The sequence below is a fragment of the Ctenopharyngodon idella genome, chromosome 10 (genome assembly GCF_019924925.1).
Source record: "Ctenopharyngodon idella isolate HZGC_01 chromosome 10, HZGC01, whole genome shotgun sequence".
Taxonomy (NCBI): Eukaryota; Metazoa; Chordata; class Actinopteri; order Cypriniformes; family Xenocyprididae; genus Ctenopharyngodon; species Ctenopharyngodon idella.
In genome coordinates, this window is record NC_067229.1 from 20603030 (window position 1) to 20619073 (window position 16044).

Consider the following 16044-nt stretch of genomic DNA (forward strand, 5'->3'; position numbering starts at 1 on the left):
CAACAAAATAAACATGGCAGGTGTCAATATGTATGCCAGACGTGTTTTTTAATTAAGAATTAAGAATTAAAAATAAGTAGGCAATAATATAATAAATATTAGTAGCCCATTATAAACATGTACATATAAATAACTTTGATACTTTGGTGTTACCAGCAATACAGTAATGTGAACATAAATATAAACTTTAATACGGTGTTACCTGCACTGTGATGCAAACATGTAAATATAAATTACTTTGATAAAGTGATTTATAATCATCAATAATCATTTCCTGTACACCATTGTTGTGTATATACATTGTATATAAAATGTACATTGCTATAGACAAATAAGCAGACAGATGGGTCAAGGATGTAACCAACAAGTGTCAGAAGTGGCAGCGGTGGAACATCTTGATGGTGATGAATAATGTTACAAATTGTTGCTGCTGGTATGACAACACACTCCCAGCGTGAACTTTTCCAAACGCAGAATCCACCAATAAATCCTCATTGAACATCTTGATTGTGGTGGCCAAAGGGGAGGTAGTGCTGGCAAAGTCTTAATACGGCTCAGCCACTTGGAGGACTGAGGGGTCAGGCACATCTGTAAAGGGTACTCCTGAAATAAAAACAAAAAGTATTAAGCACAGTAAATTCCTTAGTTTTTAATCTGTAGTCTGACCTTTAATATTTTACATTATATTCATCTTCCTTAGGACACACTTCGTATCAGTCGTAAGTATCAAATTACATTCATAATCGGCCATACAGTAGTGTAGCGTGTTCCCGGCTTTAGTATGAGTTTGAATTATTTGACATAATTCGATGTCATGCAATGTTTTTGAGATAAAATAATACTCATAAATAAATACTTTCAAATGCCCCTTAAAATCAATTCCAAGGCAAATACTGCACTGTAATAATAAAATTAAAAAGGTAATTTTTTGACTGGTAGTGAGACAGTCCATTTGTCAAATCTAGGCCTGATCTCATACAGCAGGTATTTTATAAATTTAAGCCAAAATGTGGAGTTTATGTACTTAAGTACTATATTAATGAATTTACTGATTATAGTAGGTAAATTCATTCAAATACCTTATTCATTCTGTTCTGTCTCAACTATAATCTTTCCAACTAAGCCAATAAAACTTTTTTGAACTAAAAGCATGTACAGGTGCATTAGAATGTCGTGGAAAAGTTCATTTATTTCAGTAATTCAACTCAAATTGTGGAACTCCTGTATTAAATAAATTCAGTGCACACAGTCTTTGGTTATTTTAATTGTGATGATTTTGGCTCACATTTAACAAAAACCCACCAATTCACTATCTCAATAAATTAGAATACTTCAATAGATAAATTTAAAAAAAGGATATTTTAAACAGAAATGTCAGGCTTCTGAAAAGTATGTTCATTTCTATGCACTCAATACTTGGTTGGGCATCCTTTTGCATGAATTACTGCATCAATGCGGCATAGCATGGAGGCAATCAGCCTGCGGCACTGCTCAGGTGTAATGGAAGCCCAGGTTGCTTTGATAGCGGCCTTCAGGTCATCTGCATTGTTGGGTCTGGTGTCTCTCATCTTCCTCTTAACAATACCCCATAGATTCGCTATGGGGTTCAGGTCAGGCGAGTTTGCTGGCCAATCAAGCACAGCAACACCATGGTCATTGAACCAGCTTTTGGTACCTTTGGCAGTGTGGGTAGGTGCCAAATACTGCTGGAAAATGAAATCAGCATCTCCATAAAGCTTTTCAGCAGAAGGAAGCATGAAGTGCTCTAAAATTTCCTGATAGATGGCTGCGTTACTTTCATCTGAAAAGAGGACTTTGGACCACTGAGCAACAGTCCAGTTCTTTTTCTCCTTAGCCCAGGTAAGACGCTTCTGACGTTGTCTTTGGTTCAGAAGTGGCTTAGTACGTGGAATGTGACAGTTGTAGCCCATTTCCTGAAGACGTCTGTGTGCGGTGGCTCTTGATGCACTGACTCCAGCTTTAGCCCACTCCTTTTGAAGCTCTCCTAAGTTCTTAAATCGGCTTCGCCTGACAAGCTGTAATCATCAAAATGAAAACAAAAAAGTCTGGAAATATTTTACTTTATGTCTAATAAATCTAGAATATATTTAAGTTTTACTTTTTGAATTAAATTACAGGAAAAAAGTCATGAATTAATATTCTAATTTGAATTTTTTAAACATACCCACATAATGTAATGAGTACTAGGCCTATACCTAAATTTCAAAACTTAAGCTCTAAGAACCTTTTTACGGAATAGTTTCACTATCCCCATCTTTGTACAGAAACCTCAAAAACGGCTGTATAAAATTAGCATTTAATTCAGACTTAAGCTAATATCTTGTGTCCTCCTACTCTTAAACTATGTGGCTTCTGCCTTCCTCACTGGCCTGAAACACATCACTCTCACGCTTATCTCTCATTGTCACCTGATTCTTGTTTCTTGAAATTATTAATATTATAGTTATTATTCATAGTCCAGCAATCATATGTTGCATGAACAAGCACATCAGTAAAAATGAACAGAATATACGTAAACATGTTAACTATATATGAATGGTCAGAAACTGGGGCGAGAATATACTCACCCTCAAAGTGTCGATGCAATCCGAAACTTTGCTGTTAGGAGTGACAGCTGACTGGATCACAATGCGATTAACATCGTCCACAGTAATCCGGGGAAGCTCTTTTAAACGGCGAATGTAAAATATCATCTTCAGCGCTGTCTCCACAGTTAACCAATAGCAAAAACAGCTGTAACTGAGCTGGCTGAAAGAAAACGCGGACGTGAAGTCTATTAATATTATATAATTAATTATAATACCCTACAGCAGTAGGCTATTTTACAGCAGCTTTATTAAGATGATTATTTAAATCACCAAGAGATATGTTTTAATACATTTGATATTGATAGTGAACATTGAACAGTAAACATGTCAGATTAAATGACAGCAAATTTACAATGATCTGCATGCACATAGACTGATTACACTAGCCTAATTTTATCATCCTTTGCAATGAAGTAGACAGCAAATAGTCATGGCTGGTTAAAGGTCGGGACGACTGTTTACCCAAGACTTCAGTTTATCATTAATTACAAAGCTAGTTATTTATTGAAAAATATTCTGAGGGGAACTGTTTAAATATGAATGTTTTTTAATGGGGGTTTTGCTAACTAACTTTGACATTTTATAAGTTTTTAATTAAGGAAAAAAAAATCTGTGAGGGATAGACATACATCGCCTTATTTGGTTGTACTGTTATTTAATGCATTTTTGGATTGTCCTGGTGATGAAACACTGCAAAAATATCTTTCCAGGGAATTTCATTATAGACAAAAAAATAAATATATAAAAATAATAAACAATAAAATCTGTGGGAAATTATAAGGTTTTTTTGTTACAGCGGATAACCTTGAAAACACTGCAAGTCTATCCCTTACAGCCTCGCTTTAATACCCGTCATGGTGCTGCTCTGAAAAAGGCTATATATCAAATTATCAAAAGGGGGGAAATGGAAAGGATATCAATAGACCCTTTTCACATTTCCGTGTTTCTCAGAAGCGGAAGTCGTCATAGTTGGGTAAACTTTTATAGCAGTGAATTAGAGACTAGGCCTACCTTAAATATATTTTTTGTGTTTCCATTTGCGCAAATAGCAAAAGGAAAACTCCACAGTAGTGTTTTCACAACTTTCAAAAAGAGGGGGAAAATAGAGAGCGATTGATATCAGCAGTCAGAAGAGAGAAAGATGTCATTTTTACCGTCACTCCCATAGCCGCTGTATTAGAAACACCCTCGATCACAGCAGCGTTAACTAGTTTTTTTTTTTTTTTTTTTTTTTTTGTAATTTAATGCAAATGTAATGTAATACTAAATATAGTGTTATAAATGTACATAGATTTTTTTATAAATTAAAATATAAAAATGCAGGATTTACGATATTAATGACCATTAAAACGCGTCATCATGGTCTGTGAAAAGAGTCTATGATTTCATAGCCCTCTTATTCTGGGATTTATAGTTCCTGTTTAAATTTCTGTTGTAATTATCATTTGGAAAATAAAACGTATTTAAAAAAATAACAATAATTAGAAAAAAACTTAAAGGCGAGCGTCTTGTAGAGCTTGTCGCAATAAAGCCCGCCCATACACGCGCTTGGCCAATCAGAAGAAACTCATAGCTTGTCAATCATGTAAATAAGCCCAATATATTTGCTTAGCCAATCAGAAGAAACATACCACTTCCACCTTCACGGCGAGCTTGTCAATCTTGTGTAAATAAACCCCACCCACACATGAGCCGGAGAGGTCCACTTTCACAGCGTGATTTCGGCAAGTTCTTCATGTAAAATGGTCTCGAACAAGTTTTTCAAGTAAGTTTGCCCTTTAAAATTGTTTTAACAACTTTGTCTTATGCTAAAGACATAAACGAGCTGTCTGGTAAAGAACTTACATTGGTAATGGCTTCGGAAAGCGAGCATGATGATCCATTCCAGAGAATTCTGCATCAAATCGGTGGGAAAAGTAACATTCATTTAATCAGCGCAGTGAGTGGACCTGATGGAGACACCGGCGTTTTACAGGACTTTATCGCTGATATGTTTAATAATGGGGACCATGAAGAAATCACCGACTGCACTGGCAACAGTAACGGAGAAATCAAAATCCAAACAAATGTCAGCAGTCCTGACCAATCACACGCTGATCGATCCGAACAGAGTTCATCCATACCTGCCGATCGCTGCACCAAGAGCGAGAAACCAGATCCTCTCAAGAATAAAACCGTGAGTTCAAGTAGAAACATCGGCGGCAAGCAGAGAGCCATTAAATGTTCCGTGATCATATTCATCTTCAGACATGATTATGTCTGTAATAAAGAGAACTATGTGTGTTTGAGGGAGATCCTGAAGGACGTGAGAGCTCGCTTAAAGAGAAACTCGCTTCCTCCGGCTCTGTTGGGACTCGTTCACACTGACTGCGATCAATCAGAGAGCCGCGAGTCAGTGGAATTTCTGGATCGATCACTGCGATCAGTGTTTATCAATCACCCCCAACAGGCCATATGGACCGGCCGGTACGTCACAAAGTCCCCGGATTTGTTGCAGGAGATAAGATGGAACGCCTGCCGGGCGGTGAAGTCTGCAATGTCTGCAGGTTAGAGAACCTAATGCACTGCCAGCATGATAGTCTGTTTGGGTATCACATTCCAACCCGATCTCATCATGAGAAAACCTAACTATTTTACGATATGGCGTTTCGTATGATTTCCTATTATGTTATTTGTATAGAAGCCTTGTTTCCGCCACAGAATTGAGACTTTATTTATTTATCTTTTTCCTCCTCTTCTCTGAAGTGTTTACTGGCGGACAACCTGTCACTCACATTAAATTGACCAATAGCAAACCACAACCATCCAATCAACTACCCATGGACGAAATCAAGTCCCGCCCTACATTTTTTTTTCTTGTTCAAGAAGCCGTTTCACTCAGATACATCACAACAGGGAAGAAATCTCAAAGCAGATCATATGATGAGATTGTACGAATTCATATGAATTGGTCATCAATTCACCAAAACGTAAAGTAATTATGATTTGTTTTATAAAAGTTTAACTTCTTTTAGCTGGAGTGTCATGTTTTGTGAAAGCTGTGTTATGTGTGAGACACTGCAAAACATAAAATAAACATAAAATTTCAAATTGCCAGGAGAGTGTGTTGAGGTTTTTAGACTATACAACACTGGTAATTGGAAACTATTTTTCGTTTTGCATCTCGCGCGTAACGCAGCGTTCTAAAAATGTGACACTCCAGTTAAAAGTTCAACTTTTATAAAACGTGTCTCGACTTTGCGTTTTTAAAAGCAAGTTTTTAAATTTCACTGCACTGCTTTTCTATTGTTTTCATGTGTAAATGTTTGTAAAGGGTTAGTTCACCCAAAAATGAAAATTCTGTCATTTATTACTCACCCTCATGCCGTTCCACACCCGTAAGACCTTCATAAATCTTCGGAAAGCAAATTGAGATATTTTTGTTGAAATCCGATGGCTCCGTGAGGCCTGCATAGGGAGCAATGACATTTCCTCTCTCAAGATCCATAAAGGTACTAAAACATATTTAAATCAGTTCACGTGAGTACAGTGGTTCAATATTAATATTATAAAGCAACGAGAATATTTTTGGTGCGCCAAAAAAAACAAAATAATGACTTATAAAGTGATGGCCGATTTCAAAATACTGCTTCAGGAAGCTTCGGAGCATAATGAATCAGTGTGTCGAATCAGCGGTTCGGAGCACCAAAGTCACGTGATTTCAGCAGTTTGGCGGTTTGACACGCGATCCAAATCATGATTCATTATGCTCCGAAGCTTCCTGAAGCAGTGTTTTGAAAAATAAGTTGTTATTTTGTTTTTTTGGCGCACCAAAAATATTCTCGTCGCTTTATAATAGTAATATTGAACCACTGTACTCACATGAACTGATTTAAATATGTTTTTAGTACATTAATGGATCTTGAGAGAGGAAATGTCATTGCTGGCTATGGAGGCCTCACTGAGCCATCGGATTTCAACAAAAATATCTTAATTTGTGTTCCGAAGATTAACGAAGGTCTTACGGGTGTGGAACGGCATGAGGGTGAGTAATAAATGACATTATTTTCATTTTTGGGTGAATTAACCCTTTAAGGCTGGGCGATAAAACGATAACGATAATCTGCAAAAATCTGCCTTTAAACTTGAAAGAAATAAAGATTTGACATTTATCGTGATAATTATCGATATCAACTGATATGGCCCCAAAAAAATTACCACAATAAATTTTTCATATCACCCAGCCCTAAATGTACTAAATGGACATGTTTGACCATTGAGCATCTAACGCAGGAGGGGCCATTCACACAGAATGGGTTTTTGTGTGGAAAAACATGAGAATTTGTATGTTTTTGTACAATCTGCTTAATACGCTCCACTGATGGTTAGCTAATTGGGACTACAGAGGTAGTCAGAGACATTAAATGTCATCAAACAAATACTCATCTACTCACTAGTTTACTTTTACAGATTTATTGTGTTCATACTCATTAATCGTTAAAAGATTGCAATCTCGATTCAAACACCCATGTGATCTTATTTCTAAATGACAGTGATGTCTATTAAACCTTTAAGTATGATCATGGTGAGCTTTCAGATGTTGCCGCTGAACCAGAAAGAGCAGTTGTCATGTATAGGTATGAAACGGCTTTACAAACATTCTTTTTAACCACACAGTATCGTTATTTCTGTGTTACAGTAATTCAAATTATCACAGAAGTACTGGGATAAAAGTTTATAGTTTGGATATAAACACTGACGTCTACGGTAGTGATCAAAATAAAGTAAATCACCTTTTGAAAGTAATTTGGCCTTTCAAATAAGATTGTATCAATTATATTGTTACATCAGTATGTGGCAACAAGTAACTTAAGAAAATGTATTTGTCATTGAATCATTCACTCAAGAGATTCGTTCAGAAATGCTGATTTATCTTTGAAACAGCAGCGCTGCGCAGTCTTTATGAGTGAGTCATTGAATCATTAATTCAAGAGATTTGTTCAAAAATACCAATTCATCCATTAATGAAATAAGCGAAGTCTTGAGGTGTGTTGGACTTAAAGCAGCACTGCGCAGACTGATCAGTGTATGACAAAGTACCGCCAGAGCAATTCGAGAGCAGATGGCTACACATGCTTTCTAATCACTCTCGCAGTACTTAAAAAAATTATTAAATCAAATTAATTAAATATTTTAAAATACACTGCAGCAATTAATCGTGATCCCTCTTTTAAACAAAAATGTGATTTCTTAATGCTCCTTTGTGAACAAGATTATCTTGATGAACAAAATGTGTAAGAATTAAACTTTCGTTGGTCATAGAGCTTATTTTCAGCTATAATCCAAAAGCCAGTGGAAAATTAAGCCATCATAGTCTTTTGAGACTAAAAGGACCTAGTAAGCTACCTACCTAGACAGCATTTGGCCATTACACTCTTAAAAATAAAGGTTATGATGCCATAGAAGAACCATTTTGATTCCCCAAAGACCCTTTCAGTAAACAGTTCTTAAAAGAACAGTTTTTTTTTTTTTTTTTTTTTTTTTTTTTTTTTAGTATGAAGAACATTTAAAAAAATAATCCTAAATAATCCCTTTTCCACTATATAGAACCTTTTTGAGCAAATTAAATATTGCATGGATGTTAAAGGTTCTTCATGCAACCAAAGATGCCAGTAAAGAACATTTTATTGGGTGGGGGGTATTTTTAATACTCTGTCTAGTGTAGCATTCTTTGGTTTTGTAGCCATAGCCATAATTAGCAAAAATGTTGAGTGTTTCTGCCCATATGCCTGTTGGTTTTGTTGTACCGCCAATGTAGGTCACATGATTTGGGGAATTATAATGAATGGAGGCCCCAAGAAGAACGAGAGAAAGAAAGAATGCTTTTAATGAGTCCTTTCTCAATGGCTCTTTATGTTGCAGAGAGTGGCACTGGCAGTGAAAGCAGTTTGTTTTGGTCCTTGAAATGTTTACCAGGAATATTCAGGAAGGGACACAGAGGACAGGCTGACTTCAACACCAACAGTTTGCAGCAAGGTATGCTATTCATTTGCAATGGGCTTCAAACCAGTTGTTTCACTATGAATTCATTGCTTACGCTTTACTCTTGCAGCCAATCCAAATACAGGTGAAGAAGGAATTCCCTTGCAGACGCAACCCATGGCACAGTGACGCCAGACAGGTTTTGCAAATAGACCAAGATGGTTGAAAAACAAGCCTCAAACTACTTGTCTGTGTTCTACTCAGGTCATATATTCTTGCACTATACCTTACCAGTCAAGAGGATTTGGAGGAATGAGAAATGAAGGCAATGAAAGGCTGCTACAGCATTATTCTTGATACCGTTTTGATATCAGAAGGAAATCTCACTAATACTATCACAGTAGCATATAGAGTCAGAGTTTATTAGTATTAAATAATCTAATGTGACAATTGCTGAACACTGTGACAGACTGTAATGTATTAATTGCTGTTATTTTAAATAAAAGAAACACTTTGTTGCATCATAGTCAGTACGTTTTGCACGATTCCTTCATGTGATTCTGAAATAACCAAGGAAATTAATTGTAGCTACATAAGCCATACTGTTGAAAACATTACAAATTAAAGTTACTTTGAACTCAAAATTGACAATTCTTTCTTTTATTTCTAATGGAATATTGCATTGTTTATTCTAAATGATTTATCTGTGTACATCGTTATTTTTTTTAATTTTCAATTTTTTTTTTAAATTCACATTCCTCGTAATCTTTAATCAAAATAACTTCCCCCTCCTTCTTGCAGCACCATCTCTTCTCTTCTTTGATGATGAGGGCGGGGCAACCTGTCATACACATGAGATCCACCAATAGCAAACCACAACCATCCAGTCAGTTCCCCATGGGCAAAATCAAGCCCCGCCCTACATTTGTTTTTGTTCTAGAAGCAGTTTCACTAGAATATATATATCACAATGGGGAAGAAAAGACTATCACAGCTTCTGTTCTGTTTTGCTGACTTTTTTAAAAAATTATTTTTTAAATCGTAATTGACATTTTAAACAGTTTAAATTATAACAAAAAGTCAGTTATAACATGGAAAGTGGTAATTTTAACCTTTTATCTCATGGTTATGACTTAGTATCTCAATTTCAAATATATCTAATTATTTTGACTTTTTAATCTCATAATTTCAACTTTTTACCTCAGTACTTTATAATTTTTTACTTTTTATATGATTTGAAAAATAAAGATTTACCAACACATGATTTTTTTTTTTTTTTTTTTTTTTTTTTATGTGGCAGAAATGAGCTTCCAAAGTCTCTTGTTAGTTAAACTGATTTTATTTATATGTACTGCATACAGAATAGGCTAAATAATATTTGGGATTTTTGCTGGCTGTTGAAGGGGGTGGATTCTGGAATCCACTGCTGCTTCAATATATATATTTTTTGAGTGATTTATAATCAAGTTATTAATCAACATTTATCTTTCTAAATGTTAAATTATTTGAATGACATATGTTAAAGCATTTATTTTCCTTTTCATCTTCAATCACTAGAAAATAATTTTGAATATTGTCTGTACCTCTCACTGAGAGAAAAGTACAACTTATCAGTATGTTTTGAAAAACTTTCCTGTTTATAGTTGGAGCCTGGGCCAACTTCATCCTTGAAGAAGCTGTGAATCCTGTGTGTCTGTGTCTGTGTATGTGTGCTAAGTGTGTAGGTCCTGTATTGGTATATCAATGGACAACTGGCATTCTACTAGAGACCTGCCGGCGACTTTTCGTGACCTAGAAGGTCACAATTCAGGGTCTGAGCATCAGAAGCGTGATCGATGGAGATATGCTTCTGGCTATCTGTCCATATGTGGAAGATTACAAATCTTGTCTAGTTTTCTTAACCAATCACAATCATTTTAACCTAAGTAATGATGTAGTTAGTAGACTCTGTTAGAGTGTAATTGTTGTGGAAATGTGAATGTACGCAGAGCGGCCTACAAACTCCTTGTGAGACTTGAAGCTGGCTTCTGCTGATGAAACAGCAAACTATTCTTCAGTAAAAAATTTTTCAATTTATTATTATCATTTTTTTTTTAAACTTTGACTCTGGGTCTTCATTCATCATATCTGGTCTGGTCTTTTTTCCCCTTCACTGTTTACAATCTGAACTACTTAATCAATGTTCGTGAATGAGTGACTGTTTTGAGTCGGTCCTTTTCAGTGAGTTGATCAAACCAGACGGCAATGGTCTGAATGGGTTTGTGATTCGGAATGATTCAAACGGATGACTCATGCACTGAATCATTTAGGTAAGCTTCTCACTCTGGACACAGGACACTTAGAATAGTGGTTCTCAACCCCTAATATATATTATATATATATATATATATATACAGTATCTCACAGACGTGAGTACACCTCTCACACCCTCTTATTTTTGTAAATATTTTATATCTTTTCATGTGACAACACTGAATAAATGACACTTCGCTACAATGTAAAGTAGTGAGTGTACAGCTTGTATAACAGTGTAAATTTGCTGTCCCCTCAAAATAACTCAACACACAGCCATTAATGTCTAAACTACTGGCCACAAAAGTGAGTACACCCCTAAGTGAAAATGTCCAAATTGGGCCCAAAGTGTCAATATTTTGTGTGGCCACCATTATTTTCCAGCACTGCCTTAACACTCTTGGGCATGGAGTTCACCAGAGCTTCACAGGTTGCCACTGGTGTCCTCTTCCACTCCTCCATGACAACATAATGGAGCTGGTGGATGTTAGAGACCTTGCGCTCCTCCACCTTCGGTTTGAGGATGCCCCACAGATGCTCAATAGGGTTTAGGTACCCTCAGCTTCTTTAGCAAGGCAGTGGTCGTCTTGGAGGTGTGTTTGGGGTCGTTATCATGTTGGAATACTGCCCTGCGGCCCAGTCTCCGAAGGGAGGGGATCATGCTCTGCTTCAGTATGTCACAGTACACGTTGGCATTCATGGTTCCCTCAATGAACTGTAGCTCCCCAGTGCCGGCAGCACTCATGCAGCCCCAGACCATGACACTCCCACCACCATGCTTGACTGTAGGCAAGACACACTTGTCTTTGTACTCCTCACCTGTCCCGCCACACACGCTTGACACCATCTGAACCAAATAAGTTTATCTTGGTCTCATCAGACCACAGGACATGGTTCCAGTAATCCATGTCCTTAGTCTGCTTGTCTTCAGCAAACTGTTTGCGGGCTTTCCTGTGCATTATCTTTAGAAGAGGCTTCCTTCTGGGACGACAGCCATGCAGACCAATTTGATGCAGTGTGCGGCGTATGGTCTGAGCACTGACAGGCTGACCCCCCACCCCTTCCACCTCTGCAGCAATGCTGGCAGCACTCATACGTCTATTTCCCAGACACAACCTCTGGATATGACGCTGAGCATGTGCACTCAACTTCTTTGGTCGACCATGGCGAGGCCTGTTCTGAGTGGAACCTGTTGTGTTAAACCGCTGTATGGTCTTGGCCACCGTACTGCAGCTCAGTTTCAGGGTCTTGGCAATCTTCTTATAGCCTACGCCATCTTTATGTAGAGCAACAATTCTTTTTTTTCAGATCCTCAGAGAGTTCTTTGCCATGAGGTGCAATGTTGAACTTCCAGTGACCAGTATGAGAGAGTTAGAGCGATAACACCAAATTTAACACACCTGCTTCCCATTCACACCTGAGACCTTGTAACACTAATGAGTCACATGACACCGGGGAGAGAAAATGGCTAATTGGGCCCAATTTGGACATTTTTACTTAGAGGTGTACTCACTTTTGTGGCCAGCGGTTTAGACATTAATGGCTGTGTGTTGAGTTATTTTGAGGGGACAGCAAATTTACACTGTTATACAAGCTGTACACTCACTACTTTACATTGTAGCAAAGTGTCATTTCTTCAGTGTTGTCACATGAAAAGATATAATAAAATATTTACAAAAATGTGAGGGGTGTACTCACTTCTGTGAGATACTGTATATATATATATATATATATATATATATATGTGTGTGTGTGTGTGTGTGTGTGTGTGTATATATATAGCCTACACACACACACACACACACACACACACAATTAAGCTACTGAAATGTTACATTTACAACATATAATTGACATTTTTTATTAAAAAAAATCTAAACATACTAAGTCATATTTGTGAGATGAAAAGTCAATATTATGACATCTAAGTCGTAATTAAGAGATAACAATTCTAAATTATGAAATAAAAAGTCAAAATTATGAGAATCATAAATTTGACTTTTATCTCATAATTTATAATTTTTGACTTATTGTGTCATAACTTCGATTTTTAGTATCTCATAATTTTAATTGTTATCTCGTATTTATTTATAACTTAAAATGTCGTAATTTATTTTTTATTGTTATTTATTATGATTAACCCCAGTCATGATTTTTTTCACCTTAGAAATGGTCTTCCACAATTACATAACATAGTACCATTTTTTATTTATTTGTTTATTTTATTGTTGGTTGTGTATTTATTTATTTTCTTATTTTCAGATTAAAAATAGAAAGGAAATGTGTTCCATCTTGAACCACTGAGGGGCATGACGAACACAGCTTCATATTATCTTCACTGAATAGCAGAGAAGAAGAGCCACTGAAGGGTTGACCGCTTCAAAGCCTGTCTGGAAACATTTATTACTACATGCCTTACATCTAATATATTCATTTAAAAATAATTGATATTACCCATGAAATAGTAGTTTTATAGTATTTGCTTATTGCCACTTTCATGTATTCTGCAGAACGTGATCTTATACTAAATGACACATCATATTTTCAGGCACAATTTTCGGTGTTTCCCGTAGAAGCGCTCATTGTTAGATGAGTTTGTGCTGCTGCCGCTACTGTAATAGCAGTTGATCGCTCGAGCGCTCACACTGTTTCATTGAGAGTCAAACAAGCTTTATTCTTCTTATTGTTGTTTGTGTATTTAAATCATTGTGCTGGAGGAGATCCGGTGACAGTCGCAAACAGACATGATCACTTCAGCCGGTGAGTGAATGCGAATGAATGAGAAAGAGTGCGTTTGATTTAGCTGAGTCACACAGCTAACGGCTAACACAGCGTAAAAGTTAAATGAGCTTTAGAACTTTATTTGTGCTTAGTGTAAAAATATTTACAATTATAATTATGGTATATGTAATACTTTAGCGCTTAAATGCGCTGGTGATAGTGTAAATGTTTATTAATGTCATTTCTCGTGGCATTTTCACTGCCTTGGTTTGTTTACATCGGCAAAATAGCGTGATTTTTATTTTTTTTATTTTTATTTTTCTCATAAAGTTTTTAAAGTTAGTCTCAACATTGTTTTGACTATGCATATCATGCATATCATATGTTAGTTGTGAATAAATCTGATGTTTTGGGGTGTTATTTAGCAGATCTGTCATGTCACTGACAACATTATCCTAGATAGATAGATAAATAGGGAGACTGATATGTAGACAGATGGATAGACAGGCTGAAAGACTGATTTATATATATATATATATATATATATATATATAGACTGACAGCTAAATAGAAAGCAAGAGAACACTGTTGTACTGATGGACTGTTTACTGTTTTGTAGCTGGTATCATTTCCCTCCTGGATGAAGATGAGCCACAGCTCAAGGTACAGCACGTGCTCAAACAAAAAGATAAATGCTTTTTATTATATGGACGTGGTTATTAACATTTTTTTGTTGTTCTTTTTAAGGAGTTTGCTCTACACAAACTAAACTCCATTGTCAATGACTTTTGGGCTGAGATTTCAGAGTCAGTAGACAAGATGTAAGTAGCACTGATCATCGCTCATTTCTCTTTTTTTTTTTTTTTAAGGAGATCACCCAAAATTGCTATAAGTGTGGAAAAATTTACACCATTTCTTTATTTTCTAATCTGAAAAGTATGACCCATGTGAATTGCATAAATCCAAGAAAAATGTATGATTGTAATTTTACTGTTCTGTAAAATAATAATAATGCTTATTATTATTATTATTATATTAATAATTCTAAAATACTATTTTTTTTATTTTATAATGCAAAAGTATTATTGCAATAGTAATATTTCTTTATTGATTAAAAAAAAAAATAAATAAAAAATAAAAATAATTATGCTAATAATTTTTAAATACTAGGGCTGGAAGATATGACCTAAAATCAAAATCTCGATTAATTGAACATTTTACCTCGATTACGATTAATTAGGGCTGCACGATTATGACAATAATTGTTGATTATTCCTTTGAAATTGTAATTGCGATTATTAATTATAATTATCACAATTTACATTAAATGATGTTTTGAATAGCTTTACACCATTGTTTGAAGCAACTGCATGCCATATTTTTATATGAGAATAAACAAGCTGAAAAGACTCTTCCTGAAAAACTTTATTGCTTTTCTACAGCATTAAGCGTCAAATGTCAACTAAACATTGGTTTGGTTTCTTCTTTAAATAAATAAATAAAAAAGTAAAAATGTGCATGGTATTATAATGTTATACTAAAACTAAAATTTAAACAATGGAGAAAAAAAAAACCTTAAGATAACCTGTAGAAACAAACAAACAAAACAAACAAAAAAACACATCTTAAGCATGCAGAGTAATGTAAGTGGACATTTTTTTTTTTTTTTTGTAATTGTGCCTTCGTAATTGTGGCATCCGTAATTGTAATCACAATTGTTTTTCTTCTTTTTTTTTTTTTTTTTTTTGCCCTCATAGTTCACTGAAAGTTCTGTAAATATGCTTGACTATTAAAGGTGTGTACTTAAATGTACTTCTTCTCAAAATTTTATGACGTGAAATTAATATAAACAGTCAGTTATGTCTTAAAGTATTAAACAGACAGGACAGAATCTTCTTATATTTCAAAAGAGATCTGTGCATTAGTCTGGATGCTACAGGATGTCATCAGTAATAATCAAACAACCATAAATCTAAGAAAGTAAAAAGTCACTCACAACTCTTGAATGGAAAATGTTCTGAAACCACTCTGTTTATTGCTTGTACTGTTTCGTTGTTCCTCTATTATTTACTAGGCGACTCACTTGCTTGTTTTGAAACTTTATATATATGTCCCTATATAAAATTCTTAACATACAGTTGTACAAATGTATTTTTAACTTGTAATTATTTGAAAAGTAGGCTACTTATAATTCCACATGTAATTAAAAAAAATAATTAAAAAACAAATGAATTAATAATAAAAAAAATTATCAAGAATCCTTTTGGAATTGGATCATGACTCCTACAGTCGGAATCGGATTGTGAGGTGCCTAAAGATTCCATTTCCCATCCCTAAGATACATAAGGTCTACTAAAAAGTGATTCCAAATTTTTTTTTTCTCATATCACGATATAATATCGATATCGTCTGGACAGTGGAAAATATCGTGATATGAATTTTAGCTCATATCGCCCTCCCC

The 16044-nt window shown here is 35.3% G+C and overlaps 2 protein-coding genes across 2 annotated transcripts in view; both read left to right on the forward strand.

Annotated features, from left to right (window-relative positions):
• Nucleotides 1-2792: 2792 nt before the first annotated feature.
• Nucleotides 2793-9214, forward strand: LOC127521502 (uncharacterized). The gene is made up of 3 exons (XM_051910782.1): nt 2793-5155; nt 8511-8624; nt 8701-9214. Exons 1-3 carry the CDS (start codon nt 4462-4464, stop codon nt 8757-8759), a joined length of 867 nt encoding a protein of 288 aa, XP_051766742.1. The 5' UTR covers nt 2793-4461; the 3' UTR covers nt 8760-9214.
• A 4219-nt stretch (nt 9215-13433) lies between these two features.
• psmd1 (proteasome 26S subunit, non-ATPase 1) overlaps nt 13434-16044 on the forward strand; it is a 40333-nt gene continuing 37722 nt past the window's right edge. Inside the window, exons 1-3 of the mRNA XM_051911501.1 lie at nt 13434-13622; nt 14203-14246; nt 14331-14404. Coding sequence (XP_051767461.1) covers nt 13607-13622; nt 14203-14246; nt 14331-14404 — 134 coding nt within the window. The 5' untranslated portion in view covers nt 13434-13606. The remainder of the gene's footprint in view (nt 13623-14202; nt 14247-14330; nt 14405-16044) is intronic.

Coding starts and splice junctions, on each gene's coding strand:
- LOC127521502 (XM_051910782.1), top strand. CDS start 4,462: ATGGCTTCGGAAAGCGAGCATGATGATCCATTCCAGAGAATTCTGCAT. Junction 5,156..8,510: donor GAAGTCTGCAATGTCTGCAG/GTTAGAGAACCT, acceptor TTTATGTTGCAG/AGAGTGGCACTGGCAGTGAA. Junction 8,625..8,700: donor CACCAACAGTTTGCAGCAAG/GTATGCTATTCA, acceptor TTACTCTTGCAG/CCAATCCAAATACAGGTGAA.